We start from the raw sequence: 26663 nt of genomic DNA on the forward strand, positions 1-26663 counted from the left end.
CACTTCATGGAGAGGCAGCTTTCAATCTCCAGTTTTGTTGTACATTAATTTGTAGCATTTCCCACTCTGATGTAGTCCTGAAAACAGTGTTAATCTATGGGATGTAGTTGCAGTGCATTCAGATCATGGAGTGATGTAAGTATGATACCGAAATAGCACATAGAATACCTTTCAGGAGAGGTGCTTTTTTATGATCTAACTACTCTTAATTCTTTGCCCGATACCCTCAACAAAAGTGGCCATCAGTATGCAAGAAAGTTTCCTCAGAAAATACAAGCCTCCATAGTAAATTGTTGCTTCACTTGAAATGAAATGAGAATACATATGCCAGGTTCTGCTTGGCTTGGTCAGAAATCAATAGGTATCATCGCTGCACCTTAATGAGAGTGTGTTACACGTATCCCCAGAATTAATGAGATTGCAGCGGACCATTGGGCAATTACTCAAGATGAGATGCATATAATGAAAACCTCAGTTTCAAAGTCTGGCAAGAAACCAGCTTTTATACATTAATTTGCTTTGTGCATCACTTATATTTGCGTGTCAATTTACATGTTATTATTCTCTTTCTACTTTTATGCATACCCTGACAGTATGAAACTGTACAGTTGTACTTTCTTATGTTCTTGTTCAAAGGAAGTATTGTATCGATTCTGTTTGGAGATAGTGCTCAGGTGTTGGCTTTGTCATGATTTTGATTTGTAATCTCTTCATCAAGAACACCTTCTGGGAAGGTCAAATATCATGCTCCGTGTTGTGGTTGACCTAAATTGTACAGTTTAAATATTCATGAACCTGACTTGGTGGTCTTGTATGCTGTACATGCCTGTACATGATTGTTGGTGACATGGTAACAGGAATTGTAAAAATGCAGTAGTCATGTTTTGCTTTTTACAACTTTTTATTTCCATTTTGTAATTTCACACCTGAGTTCGTCTTCAGCAACCATTTGTGCCGTTCTCGTTACATCAGTAAATCGTACTACTTATAAGGATGACAAAATTGTTCTACAGGGAGCTAGTAATTAAGTAACAAATGTTACAGGAAGACACCAGCATTGAACACCATTCTCATTCTCTTGGTACCATTTTAGTTAATACTGTATGTCATTTCAGAAAAATCTGTTCTGTTCGAACGAGTTTTGAAAAAGTGTTTTCATGCACCTTCAATCATGTTACTTACAAGGTATTTTCCAATTTCATCCCTTAAGGTAGAATAGCAGAGCAAGCCTAATCAGTGATCAAATTGGACCTGTGTCTAAATCTGTGGAAATGTTTGGTGCTGATTGCTGCATACTCAATGACATATTCAAGACAAAAAGACTTGCACGGATTTGTGTCTTTGGGAAGGAAAGCTAGGTCTTTGCATCTCATTTTCACACAGCGCTTTGCATCTCATTGTTGCACAGTGCTTGACTTGATAATGTTGGGGTGTTGGTTTGGTGAGTGATGGGAGGATGATGTTATCTGTTCCTCCAGATTGCTACCTGTTACAGTCGGTTGAAGCAGGTGCAGATCCAGTCAGGCGGGGCCATGTCGCACACGCCAGCCCGCAGACAAGATTCAGGGACCATCGACACTCAGGCAATACTACAGCTCTGCGGTATTTCTTCCCATGTTTTAAAACTTTATACAGTCATATAAACCATCAATATGTGTCATTGCCGCATTTGTTTTGGTTTCAATAATAGACTTTCTCATATGTCAACGAATGCCTGCAAGATTTTTCCTCCAGCAAGACTGCCTCTTTGTTGGAAGAAGGATCCAAAATGTTCATTGCCATTTGTCATTTAAGAAATTCATACATAGCAATTTGATGGGTATACTTTGATTTATGGGTAATGTTGCTTCACATTGTCTCAAAGTTTGATGCATGATCTTTGTTCAGCTTTTACCCTTGCAGAATTTACTTCTATGCAACAAAATGAAACACATGAATTTTTTAGGTGTCACCGACCTTCAGTGTGACCCAAGGTCACATGGGGTTCTATTGCAGCTAGGAAAATAAGGCCAAAAGCTCAGTCCGAGCAGCAAACCAATCTCCAAGAATTTACCTTAATTTGTGCTCTTTACGGTGTGTGTCTTTTGCCTCATTCCAGCTGACCTTTATGATCAAGATGCCCCTGCCCTGCAACTGAAGGTCATCAGATATGTGAGTGGAATCCTGTTTATTTCTCTCAATCGCACACAATCTTACAGATGACCTACTTTCCTGTACCATTAGTATAAGGTTAGATGTAGGGCAGAGGAATTGACTGTTGCTAAATGTACAAACATTGTGGCATGAAAACAGCCTGCACACTATCTTAAAACAAATTGTAGACTACTGTTTCATTCTAGAACTCTCTAAATAGTATAATGTTGTCAAATATTCTGTTTGTTGCAGTTAAATTACAACTCTTGTTGGTAAATTCTGAGCTGCAATATGGAACATGGTAATTGCAAAAACAACAATATCCCTTACAATAAAGAACTTATTACCCTGCATCCTTTTGAAATTTTAATATTACTATTAGCCAAAGTGCAGTTCTCACAAATGGCAACCTTTGTGTTGCTAAGTCCCGTCATCAGTCATCTTCAACTACCGCAAGTAGCGCCCTAAAGCTTCTCACAGCTGACCTTAAGTTGCATTTACAGCAGAGCAGAGTTGAAAGTATGGAGACAAATGTTTTCTTTGACAGAACCTGGAAATAAGCCAAACAGATCGGGAGAATCTTAAGTCAGAGCAGACAGCGAGGTAGTAAGGAGATTTTGTCAAATACTTCTTTGGAAGAGAGATTACAATTCACTGTATTCCCATGGAGCATAGAGATGGTATTTTATGTGTAAGGTTACTACATTAGGCTGAGTACTTAGAATGGCCATTCTTCTTACTGATAAAGAAGTCATTGTGGAAAGTGCAAGTTGCTACTCTTTTAGAGCACTCTAGGGTGGTTGAAATTTATCGTATAAGAATTCTAATATGGGGTAAGTAGTATTTGCTGCTTTTAAAGAAGGCTTCGGTACTGAAATTGATTTCATAATGAGACAAAGAAGGCACGAAGGGAAATGTTCTGCCAGACATGTTGTACTGTTGAACTTTTTCGTTACAGTAAATCGATAACAAACTTCCACAGCGTAGAGTCATGTCCCAATAATGTGACAGACTTACAGAGATTCATACCTCTATTAAGACTGGAAACTATGGATTATCTTTAATTGTTGCCTAAGAACTGCATTAATTATAGACTCATGTAGGATTGTATTTTCCATGCCAGAAATAATGTGATGCCTTCTGGTTATTGAACTCATCAATGGCCAAGTAAGTTTGGAAATTTATCATCTATAAGTTACAAAGTTCTTTCCAAAGTTGATTCAGATGTGCGAGATTTCAATGTATCATGTAGTCACAATCATATATAAGTGCATTTTTACATGTAAAATATCCTATGAAATAAAGCTGACAGAAAGTTACTAGTAATCAAATGAAACATTTTGGTAAAGAAAGAATAAAGCAATAGCAACTGCAGTTCAGCACCAAGGCCTGAGCATAGTGGTTAGGCCACCAAAATGAGAAAACCAGTAGGATGACAGGGACGGTTGCTGGACATGAGGGTGTGCAGCCTCGAATGTAAATGCAAAAATGTGTGCCCCCATAACATCCTCCAGTGACATTGCTTCACAGGACTCAAGTTCTAACCACTGGACGGTGGAGGGCAAACATTAGAATATTATTTTGGAACCCTGATGCCTTTTCAGAATGTTCCAGATGAGGAAACATAGCGTTGCCACCATATTATTCATACTATTTTATGAATCCCGCATTTCATTTTCGTACCATATGCTTACCATTTGCCCTTTTTCTTAATTAGATGGAGTAACTCTCTATTAAAGATCACATCAGAGCAGGTTGGGAAATGCCAAAAGTTCCTCATAGATCATGGCAGCGAACATGATAAATGTTTAATGAAATCAATACCTACATGTATATCACCGGTGACAGGAACACGAGTCATATGTCTGGCCCACTGACATGTAATGACCTCTTGATCCCAATTTTGAAGAAAGATTTATCCTGCCAGAGTTTTTTCTGCTCTCTGAGCAGCGTTTTGCCGTGGGCTTACCTGTAACTCATAATCCCTGGATTAACCCTCCCCACGGGTCACATACACTGATGCTTCATCAACCCTGCTGCGGCATAATGGGAGCTAATGTCTGACAGGGAACACAGCCAAGTACAGGACAAACTTATATGAAGGTCATGCACAGCAAAATTATGTTGGAATCTGGCTGATTTCGGTCTGACTGATATGGTGGCTTGGCTCTAGATAATTGTCATTGCAAGAAGGTATTAAACATTGATATTTAATAGTCAGAAAGCAATTAAAAAGGAACACTGAGTCAGTCATTTCCAGATTAAATCTGTGAGGCACACAATCAGCAAAGGACTACAGATGTGACTTGTGTATTGATCATGCTCGTATGTTTCAACTGTAAAGATATGATTGATATAGGTATGTCATAGGTAACTTAAATTCAATTTGATGACAATGTTGCAGTATTATTGTATTTCCAGACTCAGAAAAAATTCGAACTTGAACTATGAGTAAGTTATCTATAGACTGTTGTGGTCCAGCCTACCCTTCTTTATAGTATTGACTATTTCTGCATGAAATCTGAAGTACTGGTGTCTTACCAGCATTTGTGATTCTATGCTGGCCAAAATGTGGATGGGTAGTGTGGATGAAAACACTACTGGTAAACAAAGTCCAAAGTTGTTTGGCCATATAATTTTGGTCCTCAAAGGTTAGACATGTTTTGAAGGGTCGCTCCCCCACCCTAGTCCCTCTTTGGTAAAGGCAGATGTGACCAATACTACCGAGTCTGACATGAATTCTCGTCACATTCCCCAGTTGAAAGGTGTCCAGTTGATTTAGTCCCAGTTTTGCCAACTATGATGGGGCCTTAATGGCAATGTGGGAAACAACCAACAATCCATCTCACAGTCCCATTGCCTGTAGTACTTATAGAGACGAGTGAAGACTCCATGATATTACAATCGCATGGGTGTTGCTCTTATCTAGCAAAGTAGCTCCATACCCAATGGCCACCAGCATCATTTGGGTCCTCTGTAACAGGCTGTGGTGGCTTGTGCAACTTTCGACATGTGCCCGACTTTTTTGTCCTCAGATTTCTCGCCAGTTAAGTTTTGATAAAATCAGTTTCACCGTATTATCAGCATGGACTACTTAATATCGATCAAAACTTCAGTCCTCTGTTATCGTCCACTTTTGACATCTGAAGAGGATGGTTGGCATCAAGCTGCACAAGCCATCCCAAGCTATTGAAAAAGACACCACAGAAATCGGAACGACACAGCCATAACAATATGTAGCCATTCCTTGGTACATACATTGTAGGGTCAATGGCAACTCCTCTAATACATGAATCCATCTCTGCCATACCAGTATTACCAGTTCTAGAGGTCCTGTCATCACTGTGACAGTGGATGTCAGCGCGCATATGTTGATGGATGAAGCCATTCCTTCTGCACTTTTTGTGCCATTCCATCAGCTTGTTCTATCCATTTTGATAACACTCAGGTTTTGCAAAAGATACATATTTGAAACATTCTACTGTTAAGCAATACTTTAAATTCATGAGAAAATCAATGACTTAATCTAGTAAAACTTGTCACATACATGTAGGTCTATCAAAAACCTATTATATATAATAGTATCCTTCCTATATATAAGTCTTAATATGTTTATGTTGCAAAAAGATGCCTATCGATCATTAATGAGATATTTTTTTCTTTTATCTAAATTGTAGTTACAAAAGGTAACAAGGGCAGAGTGCTGTCTGCTGCTGCTTGTAGCTGATGACACTGCAGAGTTCTTCTGTCAGGTAAGTTTAAGCAAGGAAGCTAAAATCACAGTCACCAACTCAAGTTGTTGTCTCTCAGCTTAAAGACAACATTATGTTGAATGGAACAGCGACATCAAAACAGTTAAAGGGGCAGTACGTACCTTGGTGCACACAGTTTTAACAAGTGATAATAGTCAGCTACAAGTTTTCTTCCCAGCCCTTTGTGTTTATCTCAACCACTTGCTAAATTTTTGCTAAAAATGTCTGACAACCGATAAAAGAATTTGGGGTGACATATAAACATTTGCACTGTGGACAAGATGTCAACAAAACATCAGGATACGTGTACCGGTAGATGGATGAGCTTTACTGTGGGATGTGTAGTCGTTTGCTATTGTTGCAAACAAAGATTCAGCCATTTTACAATGTCCATAGGGTTAAGACTGAAGAGTAGATAGACAGGCATGACTGATGTAATGAGGTTACAAGTTCCATTAGCTGTGGTGTCCTTATCTTGTCACACTGCAGCTCGATACACTACCATGGCAGAAAGTCGATACTGGGTATTTGTAGCACATTAATGAAGGATCTTATCTGGACAGAGTACACTACGGCATACGTCGGATGTAATACCTTGCTCACTGGGCAACATCTTTTGTTTGTTTTTTTACTGTAGTCTTGCAGTACTATCTATCCATGTAGCTGGTTTACAGATTATGAAGTTTGTATAGGATGTATGATGAAGAATTCAGACATATTGTACTGTTTGAAGTTTCAGGAGTAAGGACATGCACAGTTTGTACTAGCAATTTGTTTTGAATGTATTTAAGTTGAGAAATTTTCAGTGCACTCCATTTTAATAAAATGAAAATAATGATGAACTGTCCCACAGGTGATTGGAGAACATGTGTTGGAAGAAGAGCTGCGTTTCCCTGTAAGTACTCCTTACTTTCCTGCTCGTAGCATATCTGAAAGTAGTTTGCAGGGCCTTTTGCTCTAATGATGCACTTGATTTGATTTGCGCACAGACGATGCCATTCTGACGTCAGTAGGCATCTGATATGTTGACAGAAACCGGCCGTACGTCAAGTCCCACCGGCTCTTTTTTCTACGCTTGAGCTTAAGTGTACAAATTGGCTCTGGGGTGCCAGTCATAAATTAGATTAAGTTTATAAGATGAAACAAGTGCAAGAACATAGAGGTAGGGTTTAGTTGCCATCTGTTGTTTGCAGGAAAGTTGAAAATTTGGATTTGGATTTTGTGTCTAAAATTTTCAACTCTGTTTCTTGTGAAACATTTTCTTGTACATGCAGGTACCTTGTATATTATTAGGAAAATTTTGCAGAAGGAATATCCAGGACTGAGAGACTGTTATAAGATATGGGGGGGGGGGACATGCTGGTGATCTGGTGATGCTCCCTTGTGAAATGTCTGAGTGGAAAGCCCTTTATAACTTTTATCATCTAAACTCAAGGAGTAATGATAGTATTCTCCAATAATGGACTCCCTTTGATATGCCTGAATGAGAGCATTCTTGTCATGATGGGATTAACGCAGGACTCCATGATGTCAACATTATCACCTGCAATTTACTGCCAGCTTTCTCTGCCTCCAAGGCTTAGCCATAAACAACTCCCCCACTTCAGATACAAGTATTATAGACATGGATCTCATTGATCCTGCAACATGTCATCACTGCCAACTTCTGAAGCTGACGGACAGTCTGATGGATGGTCTGTCTGTGGTGCTGAAACTGTTGTAGTTATGAAACATGGAAGGTTTTCTTTCTGATGTCTATGATAAATAAGGTTAAAGGCAAGTCCTATAGGATTAGTTATAAAATGAAATCAATGTAGCTTTATCTTCATTTGAGTTCCTCTCTAATTCACATCCAAATGAATTACCAATGTGCAAAGAAAAAAGAACAATGCATGTTTCTGAAGAAGGGAAATCTTCTCCATCAGCCATCTGTAAGGTTTAATTATTCCTTTCATCACAGTTTTGTCTATTGCTTGTTGAGTATTTTTATTTGTTTTGTTCAAATCTGCTTTTGGAATTACAGAAGAAGTTCATGCCACCGTTATATGCATCTATTACGTGAGATACAGCAGAGCTGTACTGTATCTATTCAGTGGATAGCTGGGGGCAAATTCATGAAGTGTAGATGACAAAAATCAATAAAATCAATCCTGCGTAAAGTGAATTAACTGATCCAGTCGTTGTGTCCATCCCTTTTGTGAGAGATAAGGCTGGACATGCGTCATGCAGGGATATGTTTGCCTCAGATATGACTGTTGATAGTCTGTGTACTTGTAGAAGGTGAACAGAGGTTGAAGAAGTTGGAAAGGATTTTCAAAGCGTTGTGTTATGTTGTCTGTGTTTGAGGGAAGACTGGATAGATCGATATACATGTTGTAAAGTTGTACAACAGTAAGTCATTGATATGACTGTGCATATAAACTGTAAATTGCTCTCATATTGGAGAATTTTAAGAATAAATTGTGGCATTTTCTGCATTAGAAATGTCTTATTGATCATATGTAGGCTTCTTACTCATACATGTGATTTGTTATTTGGCCAACTGCTAAACCTAATATTTTTGCCAGAATTACTGCATCAAACAAAGTTGGGTAGTGGATATGCTAAAACAAACAAGTTTATCATCACATCGCCATTGGTCTGATTGTTTCATAGAGATTGCAATGATGCACAGACATTTTTTCATACATTTTGGTAAGGTTTTAAAGAAATCTAACAAGTTTTTATAACATTTGCCTTTGATGTTGTTGTCTGCCTTTTTATCCAATGAAATTTCTCTCAGAGTTGTTTTTTTACCATCATGGCCTTCTATAGAAGAATGCCATCAGAAAACCCTTCCATATGGAGTATTCACCTCACTCACATCATTTCTGAGACTGCAATTATTCCAGCTGGCAGGCTATCAAGATTGGCGATTCATCTTCCACCAAGTATAGGCATTACCACACATAAAAGGATGGCAATTATTGTGTCATGTTTGCCATTGAGAAAGATGGAAAAGGTAGCAGCCCGACTTCCAAAAACCTTGAAATGAAAAAAGGATTTATCTTCTAATTTCATTTTTACGACGATGCAATGCAAGGCATGGATAATCGTGGAGCACTTTAAGTATTACACTTCAGCTGAACATGAAAATTGATATGGCATTAGTTTCTGCAGATAGGTTTCGAGTGTCATGTTGACTTTGTTACTGCAAAGAAGTATTTCTTATCAGCTTACCACAGTGTGGGAGTATACTGGAGCCTTTGATTCTCTGGAAGGTTGGATAATATTGAGCTGTCGTATCTAGTTAGCAGCTTGGGTTTGAACTTGAAAGTGATGCGTTGGTTTTGAAGGTTAAAGGTCACCCAATGTTATTTGCTTATGTCAAGGACAGGTATGCATGCAAGAAATAGAATAAACATGATCAGATTACAGTGGAAACTGTCAATGAAATTTGATATCGCACTGGTCAACTGAAGGTTGATTTGGTAAGAGCTAAGCCAAGTATTGGAGATGCAAACTGATTAGGAGTGAGAGGTTTTGAGCTTACAAAGTGTAAAGCAAAACCTGCCTTCAGTACGCCTTTGAAACTGGTCACACATGTAGGTTTTTGTATATTATAGCAGTGGTTGGAATTTAGAATTTGTCTAGATGAATAATGCAGAATAGCATGTTGAATATCAGCGGGACAAAAGTACATGTCATGTTAGTTTTGTGCTAAATGGCACATACACTTATTGATAACAGCGTAACAAAGTTTATGTTGGTTGTTTTATGGGACACAGTAGCTCTTTCACAATAAAAATGCCATAAACGATTTTCCTCCTGCAAAGTTACAGTCCGTGCATGAATCACGTATAAAACTTGCATACTGCAGTCATTTCAGTCATAACTGACGTACATGTACATATGCTGTACCCCACTTGATACTAGTAGCAAATACATATTATACAATGTACCATATACTTCTATATTTGAGACTCTGTCCTGCTTCACAGGTTTCCTACTGTTAATGTGTTCCTTTCATTGGTGATTTAAACATTCATAGTCATACATTGTATAATATGTTCTTCCAGTTTCATATTCCAATAAAAAGCCGTCATCCGTTGTTTCCTTCAACTAAGCAAATTGATGGCAAAGTGTGCCAGCCATGTACATGTGGCAGTCAGTCCAAAATCCCACTGTGTTCTCCCTGATCACTACCAGCGCTGGTAGTCGTAAAGGGCATCTCTCCATCACATCCTGTCCAGTACCCCAAGGTACTCTTACCCTCAACTCCATCCCAAGAGCCCTCTTAACCGCTGCAAGAGGTGAACTCTCCTCCTTTCTAACAACTCTTCACACCCGTTGGGTACCCCTGGGACGGGCATTGATGGTCGTAAAGGTGTGATGACTTTTGCACTAATGGTTGTGCCATGCATGGCAGTGGGAATGTGGAGGCATGGGAATTTTGCTGCTGGTTATAGGCGGTTTACTGTCAAGGACGTTTAGTTTTCGTATGCTTTGTAAATGTCTTCCATGACAAAGTGGGGTATTTATTTATATATATGTAGTACATGTATTAGATGAGAAGAGTAATGGAGGAATCGTGTACTCTGTTATGTTCCTGCCATGAAAAGTTGAAAGTAGAAGAATAGGAAGAAATACAGGTCCATGGTTAGGATGACTAATATACGTGTACTAATTTCCTTTCATTTGGAAATTGTGTTGTAACAAAGCCCTTTTTTAAGTCAAAGTCTAATTTTTATTCCAGTTTTTTTTTCTCCTTGCAAGATTGTGGAGTTAGTAATGATTATTCACTTCAATCTTCTTCAAAAGCTGCCAGGCTAAATTCAATACTCAATTGATTTCTCCTCATAGCCCATTGACATTCATCATGTAAAAGAGGTGCTTCTTCATTTGACTCTTTCCTCCTTGAGTCTGACACTCCTCAGCTTTTTCTTCATCTCAAAATCCCTTCCTTTAACCAGTCTGTCTGGGCCAGTCTTATCAGTATGTTGTTAGTCAGGCCACTGAGCTGAGGTATTACTGAAGACAAATCTGGCAAGGAGCATGGATCATAAAGGATAAGGCACGTGGGTGGCAGGAATGCATTTAGATAAGGTCTTCGAAGATGAAAGGTTTTTGTGAAGAAGACCTTAAGTTGGTCCTCACCTGTGGTCTTTGAAATATTGTATCCAAGGCCACGCCAATTTAATCAATTGGCTCTTGGATTCACTTTTTTTCTGATTTACAAAAAAGGGGATTCAGGTTCTGAGACGTAACTCCAAAATACTCATATTTTGATGAGCATGACGCTTTTTCATGTAGCTGAAAGAGCAATGCAGCTTTGATATGGCTTGTGTTTTATCAGCCAACCACACTGGGTTACTCTTAATTTTATTGAAGACTGTGAGAGTTCCTTTGACATGCAGAGGTTTAACACCTTAGGCTCCCCCATACATGCAATTGACATACCAGAATGCAAACTTGTAATCTCTGGGTGAATAAGTTAACCCACATGGTGGGATGGTACAGCACTTTGACATGGAGACACAAACATAGTAATTCTACCATTCAGGACAATTTCCAAGGTAGATATGCTTGTCTGGTTGGATTTTCAGGTCAAAAAGGTTGGTTATCCCTTCTACGGGGAGTCTTACCATTTACCGGGAACTTTGCACTTGGAGAAGATTTCATGTCTCCCAGCTGTCTGCCTCTCCACAGTGTTAGAGACAGCCTGTCTCCAGACTGATTCATGTGTATACAGTACAGATATGTCCGTTGTAGATCATCACTTTGTTCCTTAATTACAATGATTTCGGAGCAAGATTTGTTGTAGTCTATATTAGCATAGGACTGAAGGTGTCAGACATTGATAAGGGATGATTATGGAACTGAGATGAAGGAAAGAACAATAAAGTCAAAGAAGAAAGTGGTCAGAGTGTAATCTGATGTTAGTAGGAGTAATATATGGATGTCAAGAGACTTGAAATAAAGTGGCAGTCCACCCAATACCCTCCTGCATATGAGGCTAGACACATGCTTGTTCTAGTGCCTTTTTAGGTTGGATCTGACTAAATACAGGCCTGGCAAAAGGAAAACAGAGTTTGATGTTGAATTCAAGCATTCTACTGTTCCCCAGAAGTATACTCCATTATCTATAATGAAACCCTGAGGGCAACTCTTGAATCTTGCAGGGTTTTCCAACTGCCAACTTTACTTGCATATCAACCACTGTAAGGAAAATTGGTTTTGGCAAGAACCAGTAAAAAGCTTTTAAGAATTAGTGATCTTTTCACTAGTCGGTGCCTTTGCTAAGCAAGGAAAATCACTTTAAGCTACCTCTGAAGCCAGGCGTCGCAAAAACATCCCTGCAGAGTGCAGACAAGAAAGGGGAAGGTAACTTCATTACTGTCGGCCTATTCATCTCCTAAAGTTGCTCTCCCCACAGGTTTTTTCTGCCTTCCAGCAACTTAATCAGGTTTTAACGCAGAGTCTACAGCCTGCCCTCAAGGAACAGAGCTATTTTTCCACTTGCTTTACACTCTTGATTCAATCAGTGATTGATTGCATGTAGCCTCTAGGAACCCAGAGTGCAATTATGGTGGAATAAGAGTGTTACTGCACTTTTTGGAGTGGCTTTTATGCCATGTTGATATCTCTAGCTTAGTATGTAGCGCACTTACATAGGCAGAGCTATCACAATGAAACAGAATGTGCATTAAGCAGCAGAACAACTGCCTTAGAGAAGCTATATCAGGTCCTATTCACTAGACAGTCTGAGAGTGCTGTGTCATTTTGATGTTACAGTAACAACTTGTCATAATTGTATTTTGTAAGAAGATTAATCTTTTCTCCAAGAAAGTAGATTGAACTGCCTTGGGCCTGTTCCACAGTAAAAGTTATCATAACCATTATGAGAAGTCATCAGCTTCAACATTGTAGAGGTTTTTGTGAAGAAACGATTGGCTTAATGGTCGGATAATGATTGAACTTTAAAACCTCACGATCTTGTGAACATTTTTGATGACATTACAGATGACAGACTCATAACCCAGTCAACCTTTATGTCTTAACATTGTGCAGTGAAGAGTGAAATTGCCTCCCTCAGTTATCAGGTTTTATTTGCCATGACTGATTTTTGCCTCAAAGTTCATGGTGTCTAAGTGTACTAAGATAGAAATCTAGTTATACTGTTGAAAAGTTAAGTTAAGTAGAGCTTAACTTGGCTTACAGATCATCCTATCATGTTTTTGAGCTGTAACATTGTGCTGTAAGTCGTAATATAAGTTTGGTTGAGTACATTGTACATGAGAAAAGATTTTGCTAGTATACATTGGCTAAATTATGTGTTGCTCAAATATAAGACGTCAGGTAGTTTTTGTCACAGTGTTCTTCTTGTGTCTAATGATACTCTAAGAGTATCCTCAATTTTTTCATTTTTCAAACCAGAGGTAGCTCCTCCTGTTTTACCAGAGTTATTAGTAGCAAATGTGTATCATTTAATCATCAAATTCTTTGAGATTCATGTTTGAATGAACATTTTTAACATTTCGGTTGTTTCTCCCTACAGATTGACCAGAGCTGTTTAGGTCATGTGGTATCCAGCAAAAAACCTGTCACGTTGGAAGACTTGGACTCTGTGAGTGAAATGTTCTTTGCATGGTACTGTATAACAAAAACATCATTCTGTAGATGATACGATAGTATTATGTATTCAGCAAATGAGCAATACATACAAGTATGTGTAGATGAAGCATAGACATCCATGTTGTGATGAGATACATGTACATAAGGAACTTGTTACTCTAGAGTAGTGGATACTACTTAAAACATATGACAGTTTTGAAACTGTATCCTGTTGCTTGAGTAGCCTTTCATCATGTTGGATGGTCAAAGCAGTGGTTCTAGCTGTAATCTGCATTTCCTTTTAGAAAGGCAAGGAGGAGCTGCAGTCTTTGGTGCAGCATGTCCAACTGGGTGAGATCAGGTCCATGCTGTGTATCCCAGTGGAGAGCAAGGCTGCAGGAAACATTGTGGCACTGGCTTGTGTCTTCAACAAGAGGGACAGACTCAAGTATGGTTGCAAAATTCTATATCATGATAGATTTCTGGTTTAGATGTTATCTGGCATTTTGTTTCTATCTACAAAACTTGGATGGCAGGGATTGAATATTTGGTACTGAATACACATCCAAATGAATGTTAAGTCAGATGTACCATGGGTAAATATAATCTAAACAGGGTACTTAGTTGCAATATTCGTTTGACAAAAGAAAGTATGTAGGAAAGAGGGAAGGAAGGAGGGAGAAAAAAAATAGTCAAAGACTGTTGTCCTTTTTTTTATTATCTAACAGACAACACATTAACTGAATAAAGAGAATCTTTTTACACAACCAAGAGGTTTACTCAGACATTTCAATGACCGTCTGTTGCCTTCCTCAGGGCAATTCTGATGGTCACATTGCACAGCACAGGTGTTGCTGCAATAGAAGTAAATGTATTACAGTGGTGTTACTGTCCTGTGTTGCACAGGTTCAGCTCTGGAGACGCATCACAGATCCTGACATGTTTCACCTACACATCCACGGTCCTGACCAGCACGCTGGCTGTACAGAAGGAGAGGAAACTCAAGCTAGAGACCCAGTCCATGCTGCAGATTGCAAAGAACCTATTCACACATTTAGGTAATAAACACTGTTCGTATTGTTGTGAAAATACACACCAAATCACGAGCTGCAGTACTCCAGCAAAATGGTAGAGGGAGTTCTCCCCTTGTCCAAACTTCCGGTTCACACAGTGCTGAAATGCCATCCAATAGGTAATGCACACAAAATCATAAGCTGCAGTACTCCAGCAAAGTGGTAGAGAGAATTCTACCCTAGTGCAAGCTTCCAATGCACACACGGTGCTGAAATGCCATCCAATAGATAATGCATAGTCCCAAGCTGCATTTCTGAGGCAAACTGATAGGGGAAGTTGTGCCCTGTTCAACCCCCTAGTTCTGAAAGGCCATCCAATAGATAGAACATAGTCAGATCCAACCGGGTACCTATGCCAGTTTGGTCATTGGACAGACAAGAACTTATCAACTTCTTTTCTCACTTTTCAGATGATGTATCTGTTTTACTACGAGAAATCATGCAAGAGGCCCGGAACTTAACACATGCAGAAAGGTTGGGTATAACTTACTGTCTTTTTTTCTGACAAATTTGGACAGTTGGTAGTACAGATGAACTGTACTACAAAATACACATCTAACAGATATCATTTTGTTATTATTTCAGGTGTTCCCTGTTCCTGGTGGATAAGGGGAGGAGAGAGTTGGTTGCTAAGGTGTTTGATGGAGTTGTAGCAGATGAAAGTGAGGTAAGAATCCGTAGACAGCATCTTCTTCCTGTACCTACACTCTGTTATAACCCTTTGAACTTGACATTAGATTTCAAATTATACAGAACCACTAGAGGCATAACCAAATCGTTTCAATATTGGTACCATGACACGTACAGTAGGTGGTATGCTGTGTCTGATTCCTAAATATGTAAAATAGAATTCAACTGCAAAGGTTTCAGAACAAACAGTTTGTTAGCAAATATTTCATACCAGCCCTTAATTATGCTTGGTTTCTTGTCAGTTGTTGTTTGTCAGTAATTAATTAGAATCAGAAGATCAGGGTTTTTCTTGCTATCATTTTTTCTTGCACAAAGCTATCCCTGGTATAAAGTCTGGTATAAAGTATATAGAAATTGAGTCTTGCTCTTTAGCCTGCTGTTTGATAGGCTACTGTATTTTGTTTGGGAACTTTGAAAACTTTTTTGCCATACTTGCCAATACACCATGTTGGGCATTAGATCTATTAAGTCTTAACCAGGGTGTTTTCAGAATGTCAAAGCACACTCCTTAGTGTTGCCCTGCATGTTAAATCTGACAGCCTGTCTCTTTGCATGCTCTGTCCCATCCTTTCAGGCTCAGGTAAGAGCAGCAGATGTTGTTTTGTGTGGTTCACCTGTAGTTACAGACACGCCTAGCAACAGCACACCTGTGTGCCTCTGCCACACCCGGAGACAACTTGTACACATGAACTTGTCAATGTTAGGCTCTTTGGTGCAACTTCTTGAACAGTGTAGCTGTGTATTAATCATAGAAAACCGATGTTATTTTGACTTGCACATTTCCAAAGGTTTATAAAGGTGTGGAGTGCAGAAGCAAAATCAGTCAAATTTCATTTGAAATGTGTTTTGCTATAATTGAAATTCTGCAGTTGATCCAAAATCTGAAAGAAAATATTATCCTTAGCTATTTTAGCATACCAGTACTTCATTACATTAATCTAGAAGAGTTCCATTTACTTCAGTTCATTACTGGTTATGCTACAGTATGTCCTTCTAGATTATGCTGTTAGTATTCTCAACATATCATTTGCACAATGCTAGTTGTAAGTAACATTCATGTAATTGGTTTTAGAATGTGAGAGGTATTAGTAATAGCCAGGGTATGTGACACGTATAATATCTTTTGGTAGTTTTCACCCTACACATTGTAGTAACTGTTATAACTTTGTTTAAGTTTTTAAAGCTATGCTGTGATATAGCACCTTTGGGTGTAAGGGAATGGTGTTAATTGATAACCTATTATTATATTAATATTATTATCAGGTTGTAGAGAAATTCTTTTGTTGTGCTGAAATTGTTCACTTTTGAGTTGTAGCACACATTGTACAGTACTGTCACCTTACTAAGATCTTCACTGTAACACCAACACTTTAAAACAATAGGTGTGATTGTGACACATGTAGGTTTGCTACTGTTGGTGGTATGCAGTATCACCCGTTTGCCCTACACCCCACACTGCTATGTACTAAAGCCTCGCTGTGCAGGTCTTTCCCCATAATGCAGCGCTAAGGACCCTACTCACCCAACCCTCTCCCTCCCCCCAACCCAGCTGGAAAAGCTTAGGCAGGAGCTTGGACCCAATCACAGGAGGTTGTCTGATGTGCGAGTAATGGTGAGTCCGCAGAAAAAAAGGACAACAACTTAAGTCTGCACTGCTTGCTCTGGCATAATTATTAGCTGGCAGCTTGTGCCTTTCTCGGTGTTGGAAATCATCCTGTACTTTGGTCTATCTCCTTTCTCTCGCTCTTATACAGGAGTACTGGGAAACGTCACTGTCCTTTTTCGAGGACAAGCCTTTCTCATCATCTTATCATATTTTCACAGAATCAATGTATTGGAAATTACTTAGTTGGACAACATTTTTATCTTGGACATCAAAAAAGATCAAAAAGAGTTCGAGGAGAATCTGTCACAATCTTTTGTTTTCCAAAAATTGATTCATATTTTTGCTGAGAATACGAGATGTAGATTCTGAATGAATCATGATGAGGAAGCAAAAATGCAATAAAAGCAAACCAACAACATTTCATATTGTGATTTTCAAGAGTATATGATAAAAAATACTTTTGAAAGTTGTAGTAGTTTCTTCATGTAGTCTTAACTTAATCCTAGCTTCTTACCTTGAGTGACACTTGAAGCCACCCCTAACACAGACTTGGCTCTAACACTACCTAACATTCTACATGTTCACTTACTGCACTAAGACATACAAGCTGTTCCATCCAATCCTCTCCTTTGTACTAACAACAATCTCTACTTTCTCTGATCCAGATTATTGTCTGCTCTGAATGAAGCTGAACCAATACTTGTTAAGGACAGAGTATCGAGGGGTCCTTTTAAAGAATTCAAAAGAAATTTGTATCTCACACCGATACTTCTTTGTTTCTTTACAATGCCTAGTACAGACTTTCTTTGCAATGTTAATTCTACTGTAGATAATTATGATCGAAGATATTCATTGTATTACTAACACCAGTAGGTGTCAAGAAATTTGTGTACTAACTTCTTCTTTTCTTCACTATTGCAAAGACTTTACCCTTAGGCTAGAAGAAGTGAATCATGCATTTCTTGCCAGATTCAGTATCTTTTACAGCTCGGCATTGTGTTATTTTGAGGTGAAGGGAAAATTACTTAACAACGTTAACTATTAAATGGTGGTAACATAATCTGTAGACTCCCGTACAAGATAACAGATAAGATAATAGTGGGAACATATCTTTTCACTTTTTACTACTTCATAGAACATGAATGAGCTGAGGATACCCATTGATCAAGGCATAGCTGGGCATGTGGCAACTACCGGTGAGTCTAACTACTGTAGTGTGTTTGGCATATTTTCTGAATAATGACGCATGTGATTAGTGTCATTACTACATCTTTTAGGTCTTAACTTTTACTTAGCTTATAGTATGTGGTGTGTATAGTCGAAGCTGGTGTGTTACGCCGAAAGGCGGTTATACCGGCTATACAGATACAGATACAGAGTATTATAGAGGACATTACAGTAGACTCTAGTAAAGTTGGTTGACCTAGACTTGGGGGATTTCAATTAAACACAATTGCCCTGAGGTTTTAGGACTTGATGATGTACCTTTTTTACCAATTAGAGAGGCTGGTTGATAGGTTGGCATTAAAGCAACAACATTCAATGACTAATCACAAGTTTAAGACATTATGCAACTGCCTGTTGTTTTGTTGATGTTCCCATGATTGCTCTTCCTCCACCAGGGGAGATTCTAAACATCAAGGATGCATACTCCCATCCGCTGTTCTACAGTGGTGTGGATCACAGCACTGGCTTCAGAACCAGGTAGGTCACTTAGGGTGAAGAGCTACATGTAGTTGTCCGAAGTATAGAAAAAGCCAAACTTGCCCAGAGTAACCACTCAAAAGACTTGACTTTCTTGTAAACGGTGAAGGTAGACACTCAGATAGATCAGTGAAGAGCAAAGTGAAATAATGGTAACTGTTCCTGATACTTCCGGATCTTACAATGTTCATGTCTTCTTCCCAGGAATATACTCTGCTTCCCAATCAAGAATGAAGGACACGGTAGGGCCTGGCTCCTCTCTCATATTATAAGAAATACTGTAGATTTACAAGTACACTGGTAGATATACATAACGAAGTTTGAAATACATATAACTGCTATCCTGTTCATCATTGTTGAAAGGCATTTGGTGTTTTTTTAGAAGCCTAGCACTGGAAGACAGAGCAGTATTTATTGTAAGGCCAGTCTTGATAAAAGGGTCATTGAAGTTAATCATTCATGTTCTTGTAAGGTACAGATTACTTTGAAGTATCCATGCTATATGGTGTACCTGAGTTTTTACCATGTTCCATTTTTATCTTCAAACATGTCTCCCCTTCACCCCCACTCCTGCCCCAAATCTCCTGCCAAAAGGTCCAATACACCCTAGATGTTCCTCTTGTGTTTGGTTACGTTTATTTCATCCCCCTCCCCACCCACCCCTAAAGGTGTTTGTCAAGTGAAGAGCCTGTCTTGAAGTGATTTTTGTTTGCTGAAGTCTGCTCTTCTTTTGTTCATGGCTTTCACAATGACCATAGACTCTGAGGTAATAGGCAGTTTTCTCATGGGGGACAACGAAGGTTAGTGTTGATTTCACCAAGTCTTCCTACTCTAGGAAGCGGTGTAGTGTGCAGAGACACTGGCTGAAGTCAAACTCTAATGAGAGTTCCAGTGAACCTTGAGCAAAGTATGCCATTTCAGGGTGTTGAAACAATGTAGAAAGCTGTAGATCTGTTAGAACTTGAAAAGAAGTTGAGAGTGTTTGAACTACATAACAAAAAAAACTAGTGTTTGTTTTACATCCTCAGCTACAATGCCTCTACATATAGTACTGTACAGCAACTATCTGCAATCTCTAAGTGTGTCCAGAGATCCTATCTTTTATTCTGAACCAAAACTAGTGTTTGTATAGCTCCTCTGTAGCTACAATGTCTCTACACACTACTGTTAGATAGGCATACTAGTACTAGTGTTGTTGCTCTAGTGTGTGATATCCTACATGCTCAGTTTGTCATAACTGAGAGCTACATTGAAGGGACGCCCTGCTAATGTGATGATGTTATGATTGTGTCGTTTTCTTTTCCAGAAATTGTCGGTGTGGCAGAACTATGCAATAAAATTAATGGTATGTTGTTACAATAGTATACATACAGTGAAGTACTGCATTTTAGCATTTTTATAACTATTGTCAGGCACATCTGTAGATGTGGTGCAGTCTTACACTGTAGATTGTAGAGAGTATTTCAAGTGCAGATATTTTTGTTGTGTACACGCGACTAGTGAGTACTTAGCATGAGGTGACATGAGGTAGTGTGCATATTTCTACTGTCTAAAATCATCTATAAACTAGAGGTCGGAGGTCTCATGTCTTCGTCAGAGGTACATCGTTCTAGAGAAATTAACATGCGTATTCTTCACTCTTTTTAATAATCAATTTGGTCTAAAGAACAAAAGAATCTCTGTACTATTTTATGGTACCGAACACCCTGAAACGGTTTGCTGCAGATTATACAGATGCGTTGTCACCCGTGTTAGCCCCCCCCCCCCTACGTTATTTGAGTTTGGACTGTTACTGGAAAAAAAAACCTTCAAGAAATTCTTACTGTGTTGAAAGTGTCACGACAGCGCCGCAAAATATAATAAGAGAAGATGTTATAAAGGAAAGAATCAGAACAGGGCGACTACTGCTGTTTTGTTAATTTGTCTTTATGACAAATAGAAGACTTGTTTCTTGTGTTCTTTGTGTCCTAACATTCCAAATCTAGCCATCTCGTTTTTCGGCCCTTCGTGATTTTATTGCGCGCTTGCCTTAAATTTAAGGTAATTAGATTTAAGGTCTCCAGTGGACGTCATCCATAGCAATTACTTGGTGTGGCCGTAGAAAATAACCTGACATATGTCCAACCTATCCTCCCCCTGCTGAAGTTATAGTACAATCCCTCAATGTAACGTCATTTGATCCCATCCCATTACGGGGTTCCCCCGAACTTCCCCGGCTATCCAGCTGTCGGCTGTCTCCAAGCAGATGTAGGTGGGGGATTTCTAAACACAAAAGGTCCTATTACGGGGACATAACGACCTCCACGACTCTCATCTTTGAACTCAATCTTGGAGACCACCACAGTAACATGCCTATCAAATTTCATTAACTTCCATCCACACATACAAAAGTTATCCTGCTCACAAGAAAAATTAACAAAATGCCCCCTGTAGTCACAACGAAACCCCCCACGAAGCTCAGTAACGAACTTAACCTTGGTCCCGACAATAGTAAGCACGACACCAAGAATTATGATCAACATTTTACATCAGTTATCTTGCTAACAAGCCACAAACACAAAAGGTGCACTAACGTGACGCACGGACCCCCCACGAAGCCGAAACTTGTACTTGACTTTGGCCTCAACAGCGGTAATCTGCCTGTCAAAAATCATGGACGTCGAATCATGCCTTCCAGAGTTATATCGCAAAATCCGCAGTTCCCCACACTCCGGCAAGACAATTTCATAGTCCTTCTGACGAAGACAATAACACAATCCTCCTGACTTAAATGTTCCCTTTAATGGCTTTGCCATTGATTGTTCATTGACGACATAGTATTAAGAAGGACAAGGCTATTACCTAAGACTGTAGTGTACATGTTTTAAAGTGCTCACACCAGGGGGGATTTCTAGTGTAATTTTATAATGTCGCCTGTCAGATTTAAGGTACAAAAACTGTTCAATGTATTTATTGCTAAATGAATTACTGATATTGGTACCTACATGTAGCTATGTGTTGCTTTCAAATGAGGCAGCAAATAACTGGAAGAGAAGTGTGTGTGTATAAGTGATATTGTGTTACAATATTAGGGCCATGTTTCTCCACGTATGACGAGGAGCTTGCGCAGGCCTTCTCTATTTACTGTGGAATCAGCCTTGTTCATGTGAGTACCACCTGCCAATACTTTTCTTTTGGAAAGGTAGTATTTGAAATGTTTTGATTGTTTTGGTTGTTTTTCAGTACATTATTGGTATACCTCCGAGATGTCCTGTTTTGGTAATGGTTTTGATATTCCCCCTCTCCCGCCACAGTCCTTGCTGTACAAGAAAGTTGCAGACGCCCAACATCGCAGCAAGCTGTCTAACGAGCTAATGATGTATCATATGAAGGTTTGCACTACATTTTGTTTACTTGTATTCAATTTGGTTTTGTACTGGTTTTGTCTTTGGTTTTAAACCAGCAGGTTTTCTTGTTATGATGCTTATATTCATAACTGTCAGTGAATTAGTAGATTTTCAACTCAGAAATTTTGTCATCAACACTCTAAGCAGTAAGAACATGTACAATTACAACTTGGAACCCATTGACTTTGATGCTACAGACTATTTCACAAGAAAATGTACATTACAAATTATTTTCTCAGGTAAACGAGGATGAGACAGCACGGCTGATAGTTGACAAGATCCCAGCGATCACCAGCATCCATCCAGATGTCTTCGTCTTCAGTTTCACTCCCAGAGTCATCTATGATGACCAAACCACTCTGGTATCTAGTTACTAGTTACTTATTTCAGTTTTCTTTAGCCATGGTGCCTCTCTAAGTGTTGAGTAACTGCTTTCTAGTAAGACCACATAACGTTTCATGTTCAAAGAAAATCAAGATCAATCAATCCATGAGATGTTTCCTCAAACTTGTTGTATAAGGGAAACTGCATCATTGTATGGATTACGATTGGAAACCTTAGACAAACACTAAGTCTTAATGGATATGTATGCTTGTGTGAGTCTACATCATACTAATAGTCTGAGGTGTTATGTATACATGTAGTTCAATGTTCAACTGGTTGTTTCATCAGTCAGAGACAGTTTCTAGCTGAAACAGAACCCTGCCATTGATAGTGGTATGTTTTAAACCTGACCTGATGGATAGTGAGGATCAGATTGGAGGCAAAGAAATCTTGTTTGGCCATCAGACTGAGTTTAGATGTGTTCTACTTTTACTTCAAGTACGTGATAAAAGTGTGATATAGTGAAGAAGATTTCCCTGTCCTTGGTGCTGAAAGATAAATTGTGCACTTTCCAATTTCCTAATTCCCTAAACAAGTTTTGTCTCCCCAGCTCTATGTTTTTGCATGTGAAAAGTGATGGATAGTCTATAAGAGTTGTTCTGATCCCATTGTTTGCTTCCCCAGTGCTGTCTCGCCATGTTTGAGGACATGGGGATGATCAACAGGTGGAGAATCCAGAAGGAAACCCTCGTCAAGTAAGGCCTTGTCTTCAGAATTAAAGTGATGAATCATCATACAGGAAATAGCAACATCATAAGAAGTTGCATCTTTTTTAACAAGCCTTGAACTACAGATGCACTGAGAGAATAGGCCGTTTTTTTCTATTTTGTAACATATCAGCAAACTTATGTAAGATATCAGCAAAGTTATGCATTTCATCATTAATTTTGCAGAAAGCTCACAGATATACCAGTAGCTTTAGGTATTATTGCTGTGCTTTCTTGGGATGTAATGTGAACCATGGCTGAATTTTTTGTAGGTTTGTCCTAATGGTGAAGAAGGGTTACCGTGACCCTCCGTATCACAACTGGTACCACGCCTTCTCCGTCTCTCACTTCTGCTACCTGCTCTACAAGAACCTACGCATCGACCAGCTGCTTACGTGAGTCTTTCACACCTCCTCTATGTCTTGAGCTGTGCATGTGATGTTTAGAGGATACTCGCCCATCAAATGCAATCCACCCTCCTCACCCATCTGCATCTATGTTTACCTAAGCTACTGTAGTAAAAATCCTAGTCCTAGGCAAAATGCCTGATGTAAGATTGTAACTAAAGTAGTAAGACTTAGTCATTGACAAATCTTGAGTTTAACTTCCATGTAAGTTTCTCACAGTGGTATTACATGCACTTGTTCCACCAGTGTTTTACTGACTGCTTTTTCTCCATTTCCCCCCCAGGGATGTGGAGCTGTTTGCGCTGTTTGTAGCATGTTTGTGCCATGACCTGGACCACAGAGGAACCAATAATGCCTTCCAAGTTTCCTCAGTGAGTGCAACCTTTAAAAAAAACTGTAGGGGGGAGAAATAGAGCAATTGGAAAACATGTTCCTCTAATCCGTGTTTGTTTTTAGCAGAAAAATGTGAGTGTAAGACAATTGTTGGACCAGGTTCATATGATATATATGTTGTATGGCAGTGATGTATTTAGTTATATGGCAGTGGTTAGTGTATGATCAATAATGATGTCTGTATGATGTAGATTGTGTTTCTGTTTCCCAGAAATCAGTCCTGGCAGCTCTGTACAGCTCAGAAGGCTCTGTTTTAGAGGTTTGTACAAAAATCAATAATATTAAATTGTTACCATTTTCACACCTTGTCAATTGAAGTGATTTTTGACAGGACAACAGTAGAGTAAAACAGAATCTTGAACACACAATAGTCATAAGAACATATTGTGAGGGAAATTCTAAGACATTGGATCAATCATTGGATTTAACCTTTTTGTTGTTCCACTTGCAGAGACATCACTTTGCCCAAGCCATGTGCATCTTAAACACTGAGGGTTGCAACATCTTTGAAAACCTTAATAAACGGGTAAGACAATTTGCTCCAACATTTCATAAAACATCACAGTTTCTAAGATATTCTAAACAATGTAAAACTTCTAGAAGTGGTTGAAAATAAAGTTCTTTGAAATTCTTAAATATATAACAAAAAGGAACATTGCTGTTATGCCAGACAGACTTTTCTATGCAGCACATTTAGTTTACAGTTACTCTATGTTGTTTTATTTTCAGGACTATGAACAAGCCCTGGACCTGCTACAGGAGATCATCCTAGCCACAGACCTGGCACATCACCTGTCCGCTGTTAAAGACCTGGAGGCCATGGCTAAAGGTCAGGCTCTGCTGGTACAGACTTGAAACCAGCAAATTAATGATCTGTCGTAAATGTAGTAGCTATTTGACTTATTTTTAACCTTTTTGCATGTACATACCTGTTCATTTATTTTTTGTTTGGTAGATTCTGAGCTGCTACGATTTAGCAGCTTCTGTATGTCAAATCTAAACATATGAAGACCCCTCTCTTATTTGACGTAATTTTGTGTGCTTTCTGCAGAGGGATATGACAAATCCAACCCCAGGTGCCACACCCTGCTGACCTGTCTACTGATGACCTCCTGTGACCTGTCTGACCAGACCAAGGGTTGGGGGACCACAAAGAAAATAGCTGTGAGTTTTCACTGATACATTGTGGTTTGTTTCACTTGTGGTTTGTTTTTAACTTTTGCATGGGAGGCAGCCAGGGACAGATCTACTTAGTCTCAAATGGGAGCATGTGGTCCTGAGTGAGTGGGTGTGTGAGTGAGTTGTTTCATTCCACAGCCAGGATCTGAACTGCTCTGTTCCACATTTTTCTATTCTGTCTGTAGAGCTGCTCCGACAGTTGTTGGAATGTTTTAGAACTGACACTTGTTCATTGCCTGACAGGAGCTGATCTACCAGGAGTTTTTCCGTCAGGGTGACCTGGAGAAGTCCATGGGGTACCGCCCCCATGAGATGATGGACAGGGAGAAAGCCTTCATTCCCGACCTGCAGATCAGCTTCCTGGAGAACATCGCCATGCCTCTCTACAGGTCAGCAGGGCACGGGGGTTTAGTATGGAAAGTTCTGGTGTTCTAGCCAGCATCCGTCTTCACGTCATTTGACAGAATTTTGCTGCTCGTGACGGACAAAAATTTTGCCCAATCCGTCATCTCTGACACAAAATCGATGTCTGTAAAAGACATGGAAGATGTCATTTGATGGACAAAATATATATGGAAACGATATGATAACTAATCATTAAACTAAGTAGCCTACAAGCAAAATTTGTCCCTCAAATGCAGGAAAAGCTATTTCAGATGGACCTCCCTCTAGGATTGTTGCGCTCTGATGCAACACCCACCCCTTTGGCGCATGACATGATGTTTACGTGAAACAAACTTAGGGTAGTGGAAGAAAAAGCTGACTTAGTGCTGCTAGTAACGTGTACAAATTGTATGATATGGTTTTTGTATAACTTCTCACAACTTTACCGTATTATTTTTGTATCCTAACTATTAACCAACTAACCCCATATAGGATCCTGGGAGACCTCCTGCCAGGGTCAGAGTGCGTGTTTCAAGCCGTGAAGGCGAACCGCGACACCTGGATGCAAGTTCGAGAGACCGCCAAACGCAAGCCCATTACCCACGGCAACTCCTTCGACTTCTTCAAAATGCTGGACGAGGACGATGACAACAGTCTGGTCAACAACGGGGAGGGGGGCAAGGCCAACCACTGACAGGGCTATATTATTGTTTAATATACACAATACATATCCCCTTACTTTTATACGTCAAGTGGAGGAAATTTGGTGGGAGCTGAGCTAACGGAGCTTTGACACCAGTAAGTGGTGCCAGCAAGACAAAGGGAAATAATATCATTTTTATACCAGCTCTGCAAGAAAATGTAAGTGTGCATGTGTATAATGTATGTGTAAATAGTCTGTGGGAAATATTGGAAGTCAATGTTTCAGAGATGGAAAACCAGATGTGGTTGTACATGATTAAACAGTGGTGTCAGATTGTGCTGTGGTGTCATCTGCTTCTTGTGTAAGATTTGTACTTAGCAGTTGAAGAAAATACTGTCAGTGTTGTAAATAAATATCATATTATACTTGACGGGTTTTATAGATTCACTTTTAGGTTTTAAAAAGCACTATATGTACCTACGCACTATGATGTAAATTGTTCTACAACTTGTTCTACATGTAGAATTGAACGTTTTTTCACCCTGTAAAAAGTTTTATTTTTGCCCCACTGTTGTCTTGTATCTAGTATATATATATATATATATATATATATATATATATATATATAC

At 39.2% G+C, this 26663-nt stretch overlaps 1 protein-coding gene across 5 annotated transcripts in view; it reads left to right on the forward strand.

Annotated features, from left to right (window-relative positions):
- Positions 1-26635, forward strand: part of LOC109467990 (cGMP-dependent 3',5'-cyclic phosphodiesterase-like) — a 69887-nt gene extending 43252 nt beyond the window's left edge. Inside the window, exons 7-33 of one of the 5 annotated variants that reach the window (XM_019766178.1) lie at positions 1479-1602; positions 2099-2151; positions 5811-5885; positions 6739-6780; positions 13423-13491; positions 13784-13926; positions 14385-14536; positions 14962-15025; positions 15137-15218; positions 16791-16853; positions 17983-18043; positions 18470-18551; positions 18756-18793; positions 19310-19351; positions 19858-19896; positions 21623-21696; positions 21845-21922; positions 22177-22299; positions 22946-23016; positions 23301-23423; positions 23719-23806; positions 24040-24087; positions 24280-24354; positions 24558-24657; positions 24880-24992; positions 25251-25396; positions 25884-26635. In XM_019766178.1, the coding sequence (XP_019621737.1) occupies positions 1479-1602; positions 2099-2151; positions 5811-5885; positions 6739-6780; positions 13423-13491; positions 13784-13926; positions 14385-14536; positions 14962-15025; positions 15137-15218; positions 16791-16853; positions 17983-18043; positions 18470-18551; positions 18756-18793; positions 19310-19351; positions 19858-19896; positions 21623-21696; positions 21845-21922; positions 22177-22299; positions 22946-23016; positions 23301-23423; positions 23719-23806; positions 24040-24087; positions 24280-24354; positions 24558-24657; positions 24880-24992; positions 25251-25396; positions 25884-26085 (2370 nt within the window). In that variant the 3' untranslated portion in view covers positions 26086-26635. The remainder of the gene's footprint in view (positions 1-1478; positions 1603-2098; positions 2152-5810; positions 5886-6738; positions 6781-13422; positions 13492-13783; positions 13927-14384; positions 14537-14961; positions 15026-15136; positions 15219-16790; positions 16854-17982; positions 18044-18469; positions 18552-18755; positions 18794-19309; positions 19352-19857; positions 19897-21622; positions 21697-21844; positions 21923-22176; positions 22300-22945; positions 23017-23300; positions 23424-23718; positions 23807-24039; positions 24088-24279; positions 24355-24557; positions 24658-24879; positions 24993-25250; positions 25397-25883) is intronic. The other 4 variants (XM_019766183.1, XM_019766179.1, XM_019766182.1 and 1 more) reach the window with 4 other exon arrangements.
- The last annotated feature ends 28 nt before the right edge of the window (positions 26636-26663 follow it).

Source organism: Branchiostoma belcheri, unplaced genomic scaffold (assembly GCF_001625305.1).
Source record: "Branchiostoma belcheri isolate BF01 breed outbred unplaced genomic scaffold, Haploidv18h27 scaffold19, whole genome shotgun sequence".
Classification (NCBI taxonomy): Eukaryota; Metazoa; Chordata; class Leptocardii; order Amphioxiformes; family Branchiostomatidae; genus Branchiostoma; species Branchiostoma belcheri.